Source organism: Gymnoscopelus microlampas, assembly GCF_963454915.1.
Source record: "Gymnoscopelus microlampas genome assembly, chromosome: 18".
NCBI lineage: Eukaryota > Metazoa > Chordata > Actinopteri > Myctophiformes > Myctophidae > Gymnoscopelus > Gymnoscopelus microlampas.
The window spans coordinates 48,333,966-48,349,675 of NC_139955.1; the positions used below are offsets into that span (position 1 = coordinate 48,333,966).

Sequence of the window (15,710 nt, forward strand, 5' to 3'; positions counted from 1 at the left end):
AGAGTAAACCTTACCTTGGCAGCATGCAGAAACCACCAGAGTAAACCTTACCTTAGCAGCATGCAGAAACCACCAGAGTAAACCTTACCTTGGCAACATGCAGAAACCACCAGAGTAAACCTTACCATGGCAGCATGCAGAAACCACCAGAGTAAACCTTACCATGGCAGCATGCAGAAACCACCAGAGTAAACCTTACCTTGGCAACATGCAGAAACCACCAGAGTAAACCTTACCATGGCAGCATGCAGAAACCACCAGAGTAAACCTTACCTTGGCAGCATGCAGAAACCACCAGAGTAAACCTTACCTTGGCAACATGCAGAAACCACCAGAGTAAACCTTACCATGGCAGCATGCAGAAACCACCAGAGTAAACCTTACCATGGCAACATGCAGAAACCACCAGAGTAAACCTTACCATGGCAGCATGCAGAAACCACCAGAGTAAACCTTACCTTGGCAACATGCAGAATCCACCAGAGTAAACCTTACCATGGCAACATGCAGAAACCACCAGAGTAAACCTTACCTTGGCAACATGCAGAAACCACCAGAGTAAACCTTACCATGGCAACATGCAGAAACCACCAGAGTAAACCTTACCATGGCAGCATGCAGAAACCACCAGAGTAAACCTTACCATGGCAGCATGCAGAAACCACCAGAGTAAACCTTACCTTGGCAACATGCAGAATCCACCAGAGTAAACCTTACCATGGCAACATGCAGAAACCACCAGAGTAAACCTTACCTTGGCAACATGCAGAAACCACCAGAGTAAACCTTACCATGGCAGCATGCAGAAACCACCAGAGTAAACCTTACCATGGCAGCATGCAGAAACCACCAGAGTAAACCTTACCTTAGCAGCATGCAGAAACCACCAGAGTAAACCTTACCTTAGCAGCATGCAGAAACCACCAGAGTAAACCTTACCTTGGCAACATGCAGAAACCACCAGAGTAAACCTTACCATGGCAGCATGCAGAAACCACCAGAGTAAACCTTACCTTAGCAGCATGCAGAAACCACCAGAGTAAACCTTACCTTGGCAACATGCAGAAACCACCAGAGTAAACCTTACCATGGCAGCATGCAGAAACCACCAGAGTAAACCTTACCATGGCAGCATGCAGAAACCACCAGAGTAAACCTTACCTTGGCAACATGCAGAAACCACCAGAGTAAACCTTACCATGGCAGCATGCAGAAACCACCAGAGTAAACCTTACCTTGGCAGCATGCAGAAACCACCAGAGTAAACCTTACCTTGGCAACATGCAGAAACCACCAGAGTAAACCTTACCATGGCAGCATGCAGAAACCACCAGAGTAAACCTTACCATGGCAACATGCAGAAACCACCAGAGTAAACCTTACCATGGCAGCATGCAGAAACCACCAGAGTAAACCTTACCTTGGCAACATGCAGAATCCACCAGAGTAAACCTTACCATGGCAACATGCAGAAACCACCAGAGTAAACCTTACCTTGGCAACATGCAGAAACCACCAGAGTAAACCTTACCATGGCAACATGCAGAAACCACCAGAGTAAACCTTACCATGGCAGCATGCAGAAACCACCAGAGTAAACCTTACCATGGCAGCATGCAGAAACCACCAGAGTAAACCTTACCTTGGCAACATGCAGAATCCACCAGAGTAAACCTTACCATGGCAACATGCAGAAACCACCAGAGTAAACCTTACCTTGGCAACATGCAGAAACCACCAGAGTAAACCTTACCATGGCAGCATGCAGAAACCACCAGAGTAAACCTTACCATGGCAGCATGCAGAAACCACCAGAGTAAACCTTACCTTAGCAGCATGCAGAAACCACCAGAGTAAACCTTACCTTAGCAGCATGCAGAAACCACCAGAGTAAACCTTACCTTGGCAACATGCAGAAACCACCAGAGTAAACCTTACCATGGCAGCATGCAGAAACCACCAGAGTAAACCTTACCTTAGCAGCATGCAGAAACCACCAGAGTAAACCTTACCTTGGCAACATGCAGAAACCACCAGAGTAAACCTTACCATGGCAGCATGCAGAAACCACCAGAGTAAACCTTACCATGGCAGCATGCAGAAACCACCAGAGTAAACCTTACCATGGCAGCATGCAGAAACCACCAGAGTAAACCTTACCATGGCAGCATGCAGAAACCACCAGAGTAAACCTTACCATGGCAACATGCAGAAACCACCAGAGTAAACCTTACCTTGGCAACATGCAGAAACCACCAGAGTAAACCTTACCATGGCAGCATGCAGAAACCACCAGAGTAAACCTTACCATGGCAGCATGCAGAAACCACCAGAGTAAACCTTACCTTAGCAGCATGCAGAAACCACCAGAGTAAACCTTACCTTGGCAACATGCAGAAACCACCAGAGTAAACCTTACCATGGCAGCATGCAGAAACCACCAGAGTAAACCTTACCTTAGCAGCATGCAGAAACCACCAGAGTAAACCTTACCATGGCAGCATGCAGAAACCACCAGAGTAAACCTTACCATGGCAGCATGCAGAAACCACCAGAGTAAACCTTACCATGGCAGCATGCAGAAACCACCAGAGTAAACCTTACCATGGCAGCATGCAGAAACCACCAGAGTAAACCTTACCTTGGCAACATGCAGAAACCACCAGAGTAAACCTTACCATGGCAGCATGCAGAAACCACCAGAGTAAACCTTACCATGGCAGCATGCAGAAACCACCAGAGTAAACCTTACCTTGGCAACATGCAGAAACCACCAGAGTAAACCTTACCTTGGCAGCATGCAGAAACCACCAGAGTAAACCTTACCTTGGCAGCATGCAGAAACCACCAGAGTAAACCTTACCTTGGCAACATGCAGAAACCACCAGAGTAAACCTTACCTTGGCAGCATGCAGAAACCACCAGAGTAAACCTTACCTTAGCAGCATGCAGAAACCACCAGAGTAAACCTTACCTTGGCAACATGCAGAAACCACCAGAGTAAACCTTACCTTGGCAACATGCAGAAACCACCAGAGTAAACCTTACCTTGGCAACATGCAGAAACCACCAGAGTAAACCTTACCTTGGCAGCATGCAGAAACCACCAGAGTAAACCTTACCTTGGCAACATGCAGAAACCACCAGAGTAAACCTTACCTTGGCAACATGCAGAAACCACCAGAGTAAACCTTACCTTGGCAACATGCAGAAACCACCAGAGTAAACCTTACCTTGGCAGCATGCAGAAACCACCAGAGTAAACCTTACCTTGGCAGCATGCAGAAACCACCAGAGTAAACCTTACCTTAGCAGCATGCAGAAACCACCAGAGTAAACCTTACCTTGGCAACATGCAGAAACCACCAGAGTAAACCTTACCTTGGCAGCATGCAGAAACCACCAGAGTAAACCTTACCTTGGCAGCATGCAGAAACCACCAGAGTAAACCTTACCTTGGCAGCATGCAGAAACCACCAGAGTAAACCTTACCTTGGCAACATGCAGAAACCACCAGAGTAAACCTTACCTTGGCAGCATGCAGAAACCACCAGAGTAAACCTTACCTTGGCAACATGCAGAAACCACCAGAGTAAACCTTACCTTGGCAACATGCAGAAACCACCAGAGTAAACCTTACCTTAGCAGCATGCAGAAACCACCAGAGTAAACCTTACCTTGGCAACATGCAGAAACCACCAGAGTAAACCTTACCTTGGCAACATGCAGAAACCACCAGAGTAAACCTTACCTTGGCAACATGCAGAAACCACCAGAGTAAACCTTACCTTAGCAGCATGCAGAAACCACCAGAGTAAACCTTACCATGGCAGCATGCAGAAACCACCAGAGTAAACCTTACCTTGGCAACATGCAGAAACCACCAGAGTAAACCTTACCTTGGCAGCATGCAGAAACCACCAGAGTAAACCTTACCATGGCAGCATGCAGAAACCACCAGAGTAAACCTTACCATGGCAGCATGCAGAAACCACCAGAGTAAACCTTACCATGGCAGCATGCAGAAACCACCAGAGTAAACCTTACCTTAGCAGCATGCAGAAACCACCAGAGTAAACCTTACCATGGCAGCATGCAGAAACCACCAGAGTAAACCTTACCATGGCAGCATGCAGAAACCACCAGAGTAAACCTTACCTTGGCAGCATGCAGAAACCACCAGAGTAAACCTTACCTTGGCAACATGCAGAAACCACCAGAGTAAACCTTACCTTGGCAGCATGCAGAAACCACCAGAGTAAACCTTACCTTAGCAGCATGCAGAAACCACCAGAGTAAACCTTACCTTGGCAACATGCAGAAACCACCAGAGTAAACCTTACCTTGGCAACATGCAGAAACCACCAGAGTAAACCTTACCTTGGCAACATGCAGAAACCACCAGAGTAAACCTTACCTTGGCAGCATGCAGAAACCACCAGAGTAAACCTTACCTTGGCAGCATGCAGAAACCACCAGAGTAAACCTTACCTTGGCAGCATGCAGAAACCACCAGAGTAAACCTTGTACTTGTAGTCGATGATGTGGTAGCCACTGATGCTGTACGTCTTGATGCACTGTCACAGATGTCACAGAGGTCAACACAGAGAGGGGAATTAGGAGCATTATAGCTGTACAATAAAACATTTAGGCATTTATCAGATGCTCTTAATCCAGAGCAATTTACAGTAAGCAATGAAAACACAAGGTATGCATAGAAATAGTAATCTAGGATCATAGGTAAACCAAGAACCTACTGTATCATCAGTCTAACAGTAGATTGTGAAAAAATAAATAATCTGTACATTGAAACTATACACACTATAGGATGCCAGGTCTACAACTGACCTGGAATCTGTCTACATAACATGCTATCTGAATAACATTTTAACCTTTGCATAATACTGCATGGTCGTCAAGGCTAGGTCTAGTGCTACAGGCTGAGGTGGAGTCTGAAGAGGTCAGTCTTCACATTATGCCAGTAACATTGGGAGTGAGTCTGCAGTTCTAACTGCAATGGGGAGTTTAATGTTACACATTTTGGGAGCAAGAGGGGAGAAGAGTCTGGGACGTGTGGAGCGTTGTCCAGGGTGTTTTAGGGAAGGTTCTGACAGCTTCCCAATAAACACACCAATATAACAAACACACCATGTGACCCAACAGAACACACTTATTATAGCACCTCTTTGGAAAACAGACTCTGCACTTCCTGTTCAGCGTTCTGGGGTTCAGAGGGAACCATGGTGGTCATCTGTCGGGGGACGTGAGACTTCTGCATATACACACACACACACACACACACACACACACACACACACACACACACACACACACACACACACACACACACACACACACACACACACACACACACACACACACACACACACACACACCACACTAAGTGTAAAATCTTCAGATTCCTTAGGGCCCCCAGCTACATACAAAGTGCTGATTTGGTGGTTCATGCAAACATTGCGAGCCTCAGAGGGACACAAGTGTCAGACTATTATAAATGTAAATCTAATGTTGAGATCATGGGTTTAAGCAGTGCTTTTGCTGTACAGTGTATAAGGTAGACTTTATTCTCTCGCAACCCTCTAAATGTACTGTACATTTCAACGTCCCGTACTTTTAGATGTGGTCTGAGTGTGCAAACAAGTCTATGCTTCATGTTTGTCTTGAATAATTACTAATTAAATATTCATATTAATATGAGGTCAGACACCCTGGCCTAGGCTCCATGTGTCTAGGAGAGGAAAGGTGAACCCTGACACCCTGGGGTGCTCTCTCACCATGAGGTCATCCTCTGGGCAGAGCAGCAGCTCTCTGTGGGGGTCCCTGTCCATCTGGGCCTTCTTCTGGTCCACCACAGCCTCATAGTCCAGTGGCTTGATGGTCTTAGGCTGATCCTGCAGAGGCAATGGAGAAGAAAGTAAAGTGTGTGCGTGTGCGTCATCATCAGTATGTTAACTATGATCTATTTGTCTCATCAGTAAAAACTGCACAGTGATGATGAAGAAAGGGAACTTAGAAAGACTCCTTATACCACCAGACCACAAGCGTTTATTAGCCTTCATCATGTCCTGATTAGATCTGTTATTTTTTAAACTAACCCATTAAGACCAGGAACACATTTGTATCATTTTTTTTAATCTCTTTGGCTATTCAAAAATAGCAGATATACAAGCTCAAGCTCATAGCACGTCACCGGGTGCCGCTATGAGCTTGTAGATCTGCTATTTTTGAAAATGTGTGAAACATTTTAACTCAAATCTTTGCTTCTGGGGATTCTACAAATGTCTTCTAAATCCTAACATTTGTTTACGTATGTTGCTATATTATCAGTGGTTCTCAAACTTTTTTCATGTCAAGGACCCCCAAAATGATATGTGTTTGTCCCCCCCCCCCCCCCCCCCTCCCTTCTCAAAATATTTTCAGTTAAACATTTGCACACATTTTACAGATTTCCCCCCCAAAAATAGCAGATCTACAAGCTCATAGTGCGGCATGAGCTTGTAGATCTGCTATTTTTGAATAGCCAAAGAAATCTTAAAATGCTTTCCCGGTCTTAATGGATTAATGAACATTTCTGCCAATAATGACACATCCTCTTAACCCAGGACACCAGGGTTAAAGGGGTTAAAGTGGATAAAGTGTCATATTATGCATCTTCCCTGGTGCCCAGGATGACCACAATGGAAACATTTGTGTTATCCTTTTAGCCTTAATGTCTTACTCTACGTTGTGCTGTTTACATTTCTGACTAATAAAGTATTCAATAAATCAACATGAATATGCTCACCTTAGCGAGAGCCACAAAAAAAGAAGGAAAAAAACACACATGGTAATTTACTAAGCAAAGACATTAGAGCATGCTGTGTGTGATGATGTGTTAACATATTAACACATTAACACATGAGGCAGATTCTACAAATGTCTTCTAAATCAGTTTTCTGAAAAACCCCCAAAATGAAATGTATTTGGCCACCGACCCCCATCTCATAATATGTTGTTCCAGGGACCCCAAGAAGCAAAGATTTGAGTTAAAAATGTCCAGTTAAAGAATATATATATATTCAAAGATTTGCACAAATTTTCACGATTTAAAAAAATTGCAGATCTACAAGCTCACAGCGTGGCAGCTTGTATGTCTGCTATTTTTGAATAGCCAACCAATGTTCTTTATATATATATATATATATATATATATATATATATATATATATATATATTAAAAAATCTAAAATGACATGGAGGCTTTCCTGGTGTTTAATGTGTTAACATGCTCACCCCCAACAACAGCGTTCTCCTCCTGGTCTCCAGGACGTTGGGCTGGATGTTCTCTGTCATCCCGGGTTGGTTTGAATCTCCTGGTGTCAATGTTAGGACCTTCAGACACGATGATGACCGTACCGTCACAAAGACACCTTCATGTGAGCCAGGGTCAGCAGCCACCACCATACAGGCCTGATGCCATGGGAACTGAAAGTGTGCACATAGGAACTGAGAACCAGGGTTTGTTGTCTTTCTCTTTCTCTTCCAATTCCTGGAAAGATACAAAAAAAATGCCAAAACAGAATCCACTGATCTTGCATTAATATGACTATATCCATATTCTTGAATATTGACTGACAGACAGACTATAACAGACTGAGTAGAACAGTATTTCCCATGCAGAGCCTGCAGACTTTGGAAGGCGGTCATAGCTAAATGGAATGGGATCTGAAAGATATGATTCATACATCTTGATCATTTGTGTGAGTTTTGGACAAAATCTGCAGTAGTAGCAAAAAGTGTGTTTAGAAGAAAACGCAAAATGGCAGAAAATGTAATCTGGCTCAAACATGTTGCATCACACAAACACACACACACACACACACACACACACACACACACACACACACACACACACACACACACACACACACACACACACACACACACACACACACACACACACACACACACACACACACACACACACACACACACACACTCATCTTTCAGTGAACTCAGATAACCCTCAGGATGATCTTTTCATTCTTTTTGTAATGATATTCGAACTGTGATGCCACTATATATGTCTATGAATTGAATACCAAGGCCCTCATTGGAAACAAGTCCGCAAGGACTTTTATGAACGGACCTGTTAGACCAAGTATTTTAAATGTAACTGTGCTGTTTTACATTTTTTGCCTAATAAAATATTCAATCAATCGATCATTTTCAATACCACTGAGCTTTCTTAGCGGGTGCAAACGGTCTGGAAGAGTTAAAGAGAATACCAGCACTCGGAACTGTCCTTTAAACATCCTATAAGGCGTGGTATACATACCGCACAGCAGACAGAACAACGTACGCCTTTTGAAAATGTGTAATCAATAAGCTTTTACATTTTTAATTAAATCATTTCATTTATAAAGATGTGTAAGTGTCCTCTCATTCAGAGATCTTACCAGAGTCTACAATGTGTGTCCTATTAGAAATGATTCTAGTCTCCATGCTTCTTCCTTCAGCATCAACTTGAGTGATTCCTGCAAATCAAATAGTTAAGTTGATACACTCATCAGATGATTAATATGCCTTCTCTGGCCATTTGTACAGAGCAACATTGTGTTTTATTTATTGATAAGGCCCTGTGTGGCAATAAGCTCTCATTGTATTTAACTTCATTTATAGAAACACAAACAGTGGGATATCAAACACACTCAGACACACATAAAACTTCTCTCTCCACCAATGAACAGTGAAACACAGCTTTCATCTTTTATGCTCCATACAACTGGAACAAACTCCAGGACTCAGTGAAACTGGATCAATTGGTCTCTAAAGACATTTAGGGATTTATTATAAGGACTGAACCTGCTTTGTGTAGCCGTGTCTGCAGCATAAAGTACAAATGGACCCATTTGGTTCCATTTTTACAGTATAGACTGGGGTCTCAGATATAATAAAATGGTATCAAATTGGGTTCCATGAATGATGGTCTAATGCATATAAAAAAATGTTACTTTCGTATCTAAGAGTCTTAGCTCAACCTCCCAGTTTAACCTGGAATGTCAGCAGTAAAGCCCGTATTTCTCCAAACATGTACAAATGCAAAATATAAGGTGCTTACCCACTTGTTAACTCAGTGTCCGGAGTCTTTGTGTAATGTATTAGTCCATATTTTTCAATAAAGACGCGTTTTAATCGAGTCTGTGGCCGATTCTGTCGGAACTTTCCAATGGGTGGTAGTCATGGGGCGCATCCGGTGAAAGCCAGAATTACACTCAATGTAAGCAGGAAGTAAAAGAGAGGGAAAAAATAGCGTTCGGCCACAGACGTGATTAAAACACTCCTTTATTGAAAGACACGGACTAATACATTATACTAAGACTCCGGACACCTAGTTAACATTTGGGGCAAGCAAGTAAACACCTTATATTTAGCGCTGAGGCGCTGGCTGACAAACACTGTGACATTATAAAGTTGTTGTTGTTGTTCTACCACGCACACAATGTCGCGTCCCTCCGCCGTTCAGTGTTCACTAACACACACCCTGAGACTCTGCACTTCAACCATAGAATTAAAAATAAGACTTTAGCACATTTCACTGTTAATTATTCTCCCTCTCTTCCTCCACAGGTCAATGTAAACAACACCGCATAAAAAAACATCAACGCATAGCGCGCATGCTCAGCGTCTAAAATGCTATTGGTTTGGAGAACTTCTGCCCCCTGGTGGAGGAGTTGTATCATAACTCAGTGCATGGTTCTCAAACATTTTCATTTCAAGGACCCTAATATAATAACTCTCTGAGTGTTAATTAATAACTCTCTGAGTGTACAATGTGTATTATAACAATATAATAACTCTGTGAGGGTACAATGTGTATTACATTCACCCATTCACAAACTGAGTGTACAAACCTGTATACAGACCCAAACCGTCTGAAGAGATGCCTCTGCTCACAAGATGACAAAAAAATAACTTTTGCTGTCCTTTCTGGTCGCCCACAACCCCCTAGACCTGTCTAAACTAGAACAGGGTTGGCCCAACTTTCACTTTTATTTCAATATACAATTCAAATTAACATAATGCTAACAGAATAAGTCAATAGTTTAATATGAAAAATAAAGGCAGGATAAATGATGAAAAAGTGTCATGCACATCAAACTATAATGCAAACATGATTTATTGGACTTTTAAAATACTGATGAAAGCCCTTCCATATTCGTGTACATTTCACATGAAATTTCTGTTCCTATTCAATGATTTGAGGTTTGTCTGAAAGTGTCTTTCCATCATGTTCCCTTTCTTCACCATCACTGTGCAGTTACAGCTGACCAGACAAACACAATACTGATGACACTCTGACTTTATCCAGTTTCACGTTTGCTAAACATATGGCTGAGATTTCAGTTCCTTCTTTCTTTATTTTGTCAAATGATTTGTTTTTGTCACGAGACGTCTTTCCAAGTTCCCTTTATTCACCACTGCTGTGTTGTTACTATAATGATACAAATACACTTCCCATTCTGAATGACTAAAACATGCAGGATCCGCCCCTGATGTCAACTAAAACAAAGAATAAATTGACATGAAAAACGATGGAAATAATTCAGCTGAGAGATACTTGATACAGTGATTCAACACAGTTCTGTTTATTCACACAAACCAGTTTAAAACCAAGAACAATCATATAATCACAGGGCAGTGGCTCTCAAACTATTTTAATTTCAAAATGACCACCATAACTCTTGAGAGTGTACAAATGCACAATGATTCCATTCCTACACTCTCAGAGTTACAGACCTGTAAAGGGTCCATTTGGAGGAAGCCGGAGGGTCCCTGGACCTCACTTTGAGAACCACTGACATAGTGTTAATACAGTATGTGCCATGGGACACACCCTGCTAACATATAGTTTTATTAGTTTGAGAATAAGCTGTGAACTGAGTGTCAATTTAATTCGCAGTGTACAAATGCAACCAAATAAATGGTTCATTTATACAGATCCTTTATCCAAAGCTCTTTACAATGTGCTTTACATTCACACACACACACACCGATGGTGGAGGACACCATGCGACAACCTGCTCATCAGCAGCAGTTAGGGGTTCAGTGTCTTGCTCAAGGACACTTTGGCACTAACTCTGGGGGAGCCAGGGGATTGAAACCGGGAACCTTCCGTTTCCCAAGCGACCGATCTCCCCTCTGAGACACTGCCTCCCCAAATGGACCTTAAGGGTCCAGGACACGTACGGGACTATCCAAACCTTACCTCACCCACCTGGATCCCATCACTGAGATCCACAACAGATCTTACTGATCTGACCAAATGGTTGCATTTGGTTGCATTTTTACAACTCTCACTTTAACCCATTCAATCCAGGAACGCATATGTGTCATTTTAGATTTATATGGATGTTGAAAATAAATCATGAAAATGTGTGCAAATCTCTGAATATACATATATGTATATATTTTTTTTAAGCAAACAGTTTTAACTCAAATTGAACAACTGATGCCTATAGAAACCTACTTTTTTTTTACGAAGCAAAGATTTGAGTCAAAATGTTCGCTTTAAAAAAAAACATATTCAAAGATTTGCAAAAACAATATATTTTTATAAGGTTGTTGCCCTTCATTGTTGTTGAACATATTTAGTTTCATGATGTTTTGTCAATGTTATACAGTATATGAAGCACATGTTAGGGGGAGGAGGAGGCTAGTAGTGTGTGCTTAATAAAATGGATGTACATTCTTCAAGCTACGGCCAGAACTTTGATGCAGATATATTTACATCTATGAATGGCAACCGCTCTCACATGAGTTATGTATAAATCACTAAGGTTCTCACATAGCACTGAGTTCCTGCATCAGACTCTCTATTTCTGCAGCTCTATAATGCTGAGTTTGTTCTGTTGTGTTCCAGTTTGTATATATACTATATGTATACATGTATAAATCATTAGGTTCTCACATTGCACTGAGTTATACATATATATATATATTTATACATAATATATAAGTGTGTCCAGTGTATCTATATATGTATACATGTATAGATCCATCTACAGATGGATGTATACATGTACACATATATAGATATATGTATATACAGGTATAACTCTCACATAGCACTGAGCTCCTGCTCCAGCCTGTCCTTCTCTCTCTGTAAGTCTACTATAGAGTGTTTGTTGTGCTCCAGCCGGTCCTCTAGCCACTGCAGCAGAGGCCCGCTGACGGCGGACATCTGGCTGCACAGGTTCTTGGTGAACACGGAGCCGTTGTGGATCTTGGTGACGGGGTCCAGGTGGGTGAGGTTGTGGATCTTCCTGTAGGTGTCCTGCTCCTCCTGACACAGGATGCGGGGCAGCTCCACGGCAGACTGCAGACACACGTTGGAGATGGAGGCCCTGGGCACCACGTGGACGGGGATCTCCACGCGCTCGTAGTCCGAGCCCTTCTGGGCCTGCTGCACCGACTGGAAGCAGGTGTACAGAACCCGGCCCGTCCTGTTAGTGGTGGGAAATAAACGTTCATTTCAGTGAACGGACGATTTCGTTCACGGATTCGTTCACGTTCTCGTTCAGTAGAGCTTCCGGTTCCGTCCGGCAGCGAGTGCGTGCGGTGCGGTAAACAGCATGCATGGTCCGGTGACAGGTCTAAGTTTAGCCCCGCGCCCTCCCGTCCTCCTGTGTGTGTGACGTGCACGGAGCGGAGCGGAGCGCGTAACAGTTTCAGGAAGTGAACTGGTTCGTTCACGTTCACGGCAAAGAACTAGTTCTTATGAACAAATCGATCATGAACGACCCATCACTACCGTCCTGGGAGATGAGATAAGATAATATAACATAATATAAGATAAGATAAGACTTCCCTAAAACACCCTGGACAATGCTCCACACATACCAGACTCTTCTCTGGCTCCCAAACTGTGGAACAAAGTCACCATTACAGTTAGAACTACAGACTGACTCCCAATCTTCTACCGTAATCTGAAGACTCACCTCTTCAGACATCTCAGCCTGTAGTACTTGACTTACAGTAACCTGGACTACCATGCAGTCTTATACAAAGGTTAAAATGTCATTTAGATAGCATGTTATGTAGACAGATGCCAGGTTTATTTGTTGAGCTGACATCCTATAGTTTGTATAGTTTTAATGTACAGATTATTCATCTTTTGATATCATACTGTTTAGACTGAGGTTTAGCTGTGATCCTAGTTTACAGAGACACTACACTGTCTCTCTACATTCTATGTATGTGTTTACCTTGTTTACAGTAAGTCACTCTGGATAAAGAGTGTCTGACTTTGTAAATTATTGAATGAGCCCATCAGGGAAGATGAATCTATCATTATAATAATGATAATAATAATGAATTGCATTTTTATAGCGCTCTTTCAAGTGCTCAAAGTGCTTTACAATGGTCCATTCATTCATACAGAGGGGGGACATTGGGAGGTGCAGCGGCGAACAGTCGACGCCAGCGTCCTCACTTTTCCCACGTTCACACACCAATGGTGGCAAGCTACCGCCGACCGACTCAGTGTCTTCCTCAATAGGACACTTCCACACTAACTCTGGGGGAGCCCGGGATCGAACTGGGAACCTCGCGGTTCCCAACCGGCCACTGTACCCGGCCATTCTACCCCTGAGCCACTGCTCACCCCTCCTGCTAAACCCTTTAAAGGTGGTCCTTAAAATTAAAAAGTTAATAGAACCACTGGTATTGTAATAGTATATCAGACAGTAAGTCCACATACCAGCTCTGACTGTGTGATATAAAACCTGGTCCCTGAAACGTTTCCAAAATGTGATGGAACCCATTCCGGTTCCTCACTGTTGGACCCGGTTCCTCCGGATCTTCCGGATCCCAAACCCCCTACCCACTGCCCCTCACCTGGTGTTCTTGTCCTCGATGAAGCAGGAGAAGATGAGGCCCACGAAGCCCTGGTCCATCATCTGGTACATGGCCTGGGTCCTGACGTCCACGTGGGACGGCCACACGGTGATGTGAGGGTGGGAGTGGTACCAGCCCACCACCCGCATGGGCCGGCCCGTCATGTCCGCCAGACGCTCCGCCTCTGTGGAGGCTGATGAACAGATAAGAGACAAAGAGGGATTAGTTAGAGCAACAAGGTGCTTTACACACTATTAATTAACCCATTAAGACCGGGAACGCATCCGTGTCATTTTTTGATTTATTTGGCTATTCAAAAATAGCAGATTTACAAGCTCATAGCACAGCTGTGATCTGTTTCAATTGTGAAAATAATTTGTGCAAATCTTTGTATATATATTTTTCTAAATCTTATTGCTTCTGGGGGATTCTACAAATGTCTTCTAAAACAGTTTTCTGGAAAGAATTATGTTTCTATGTCCGTGGTTCTCAAACTGTTTCATGTCAAGGACCCCCAAAATGATATGTATTTGCCTGCGGACCCCTCATCTCAAAGCAATATTTTGTTCCAAGTAAATATACTGCCGAGTACTGTAAAGTATTTAAGTACATATACTCTAGAGTACATACCTGCAGAGAGCTGTTCAGGTGAGATCTCCACTCGGTCCTTCCTCTTGTCTGAGCGACGCAGGATGATGACAGAGTGGATGTGAACGATCCTGTTGGTACATACACCACATTTATTATTAAACAATTTCTTAAGATTTATTTTCTCCTTATTTTATTTTAATCTGGTGACAACAATCATTTTAGCACTTAGTGACTCTGTATCTTTCATGATAAACATCTATAAAAACACTCAGGACAAGTCTTACTATTGTAGCTGTAGCTCTATATTAATATTATTATTCATAATAATAATAATGACCTGTTGTTCTCCATCTCTCCTATACACAGGCCTATAATAATAATAATAATAATAATAATAACCTGTTGTTCTCCATCTCTCCTATACACAGGCCTATATTAATATATATATATTATATATTATATTTACCTGTTAGTCTCCATCTCTCCTATACACAGGCCTATATTAATATATATATATTATATATTATATTTACCTGTTAGTCTCCATCTCTCCTATACACAGGCCTATATTAATATATATATATTATATATTATATTTACCTGTTAGTCTCCATCTCTCCTATACACAGGCCTATATTAATAATAATAATGATAATAATAATAACCTGTTAGTCTCCATCTCTCCTATACACAGGCCCATCACCTCTTCTTTCTCAGTGCTCAGAGCATGGTTCATACAGACCAGGAACGCGTCACATTCCAGCTGAACCGCAGACACAGCCATACCGCTGAGCTTTAATACTTTAATACTTTAAATATAGTAATGAAGTGTTTCATAAATGAATATGTAGGAGGTAGAAACACAACCCACTAAATGTTCCAAACACTTCCGTGTTTTGTTTTGACGGAAGTGGTGCGTCCGTTAAAACGTCTCGGCTGGAACTGGGAATAATTCCACTAGTTCCGGGACGGAGCAGGGTTAATTATTTTTAATTCATTATTATACTTATTTATTATAGTTAATTAAAACTAACCAAATAAACACAACCACAATACCTTTTTTTATAGAAGTAAAAATGAAAACTGAATAAAATAAAGCTCAAAACTATGATAAGTTTGAACCCTATGGTTTGAACACAGTAGTTAGCTGGTGGTCATTATATTGTTGAGCATAGAGCGCCATCCTGTGGTGATTTAGCTACAATGCATGTAGCATCTAA

At 42.3% G+C, this 15,710-nt stretch overlaps 2 protein-coding genes across 5 annotated transcripts in view; both read right to left on the minus strand.

The window, feature by feature from the left end:
* LOC311033809 (dedicator of cytokinesis protein 11-like) overlaps positions 1 to 7,363 on the minus strand; it is an 84,882-nt gene extending 77,519 nt beyond the window's left edge. For both annotated transcript variants that reach the window (XM_084041477.1, XM_084041478.1), the window contains exons 1-4: positions 7,294 to 7,363; positions 5,796 to 5,912; positions 5,183 to 5,272; positions 4,492 to 4,577 (exon numbers count right to left, since the gene is read on the minus strand). In XM_084041477.1, coding sequence (XP_083897603.1) covers positions 4,492 to 4,577; positions 5,183 to 5,272; positions 5,796 to 5,912; positions 7,294 to 7,353 — 353 coding nt within the window. In that variant the 5' untranslated portion in view covers positions 7,354 to 7,363. The remainder of the gene's footprint in view (positions 1 to 4,491; positions 4,578 to 5,182; positions 5,273 to 5,795; positions 5,913 to 7,293) is intronic.
* Positions 7,364 to 10,634: 3,271 nt separating this feature from the next.
* Positions 10,635 to 15,385, minus strand: brcc3 (BRCA1/BRCA2-containing complex, subunit 3). Of its 3 annotated transcripts, XR_014599526.1 has the most exons (5): positions 15,156 to 15,385; positions 14,530 to 14,618; positions 13,900 to 14,092; positions 10,848 to 12,506; positions 10,674 to 10,744 (listed from the first exon to the last, which is right to left on the minus strand). XR_014599526.1 is itself a non-coding variant. In XM_084041285.1 (4 exons), the coding sequence occupies exons 1-4, from the start codon at positions 15,272 to 15,274 to the stop codon at positions 12,122 to 12,124; spliced, it is 786 nt and encodes a 261-aa protein (XP_083897411.1). In that variant the 5' UTR covers positions 15,275 to 15,385; the 3' UTR covers positions 10,635 to 12,121. The 3 variants fall into 3 exon arrangements, 2 of the variants coding, with proteins under 2 accessions (XP_083897411.1, XP_083897412.1); XM_084041285.1 differs by having other exon boundaries at positions 10,635 to 12,506; XM_084041286.1 differs by lacking the exon at positions 15,156 to 15,385 and adding an exon at positions 14,957 to 15,108 and having other exon boundaries at positions 10,635 to 12,506.
* Between the last annotated feature and the right edge of the window lie 325 nt (positions 15,386 to 15,710).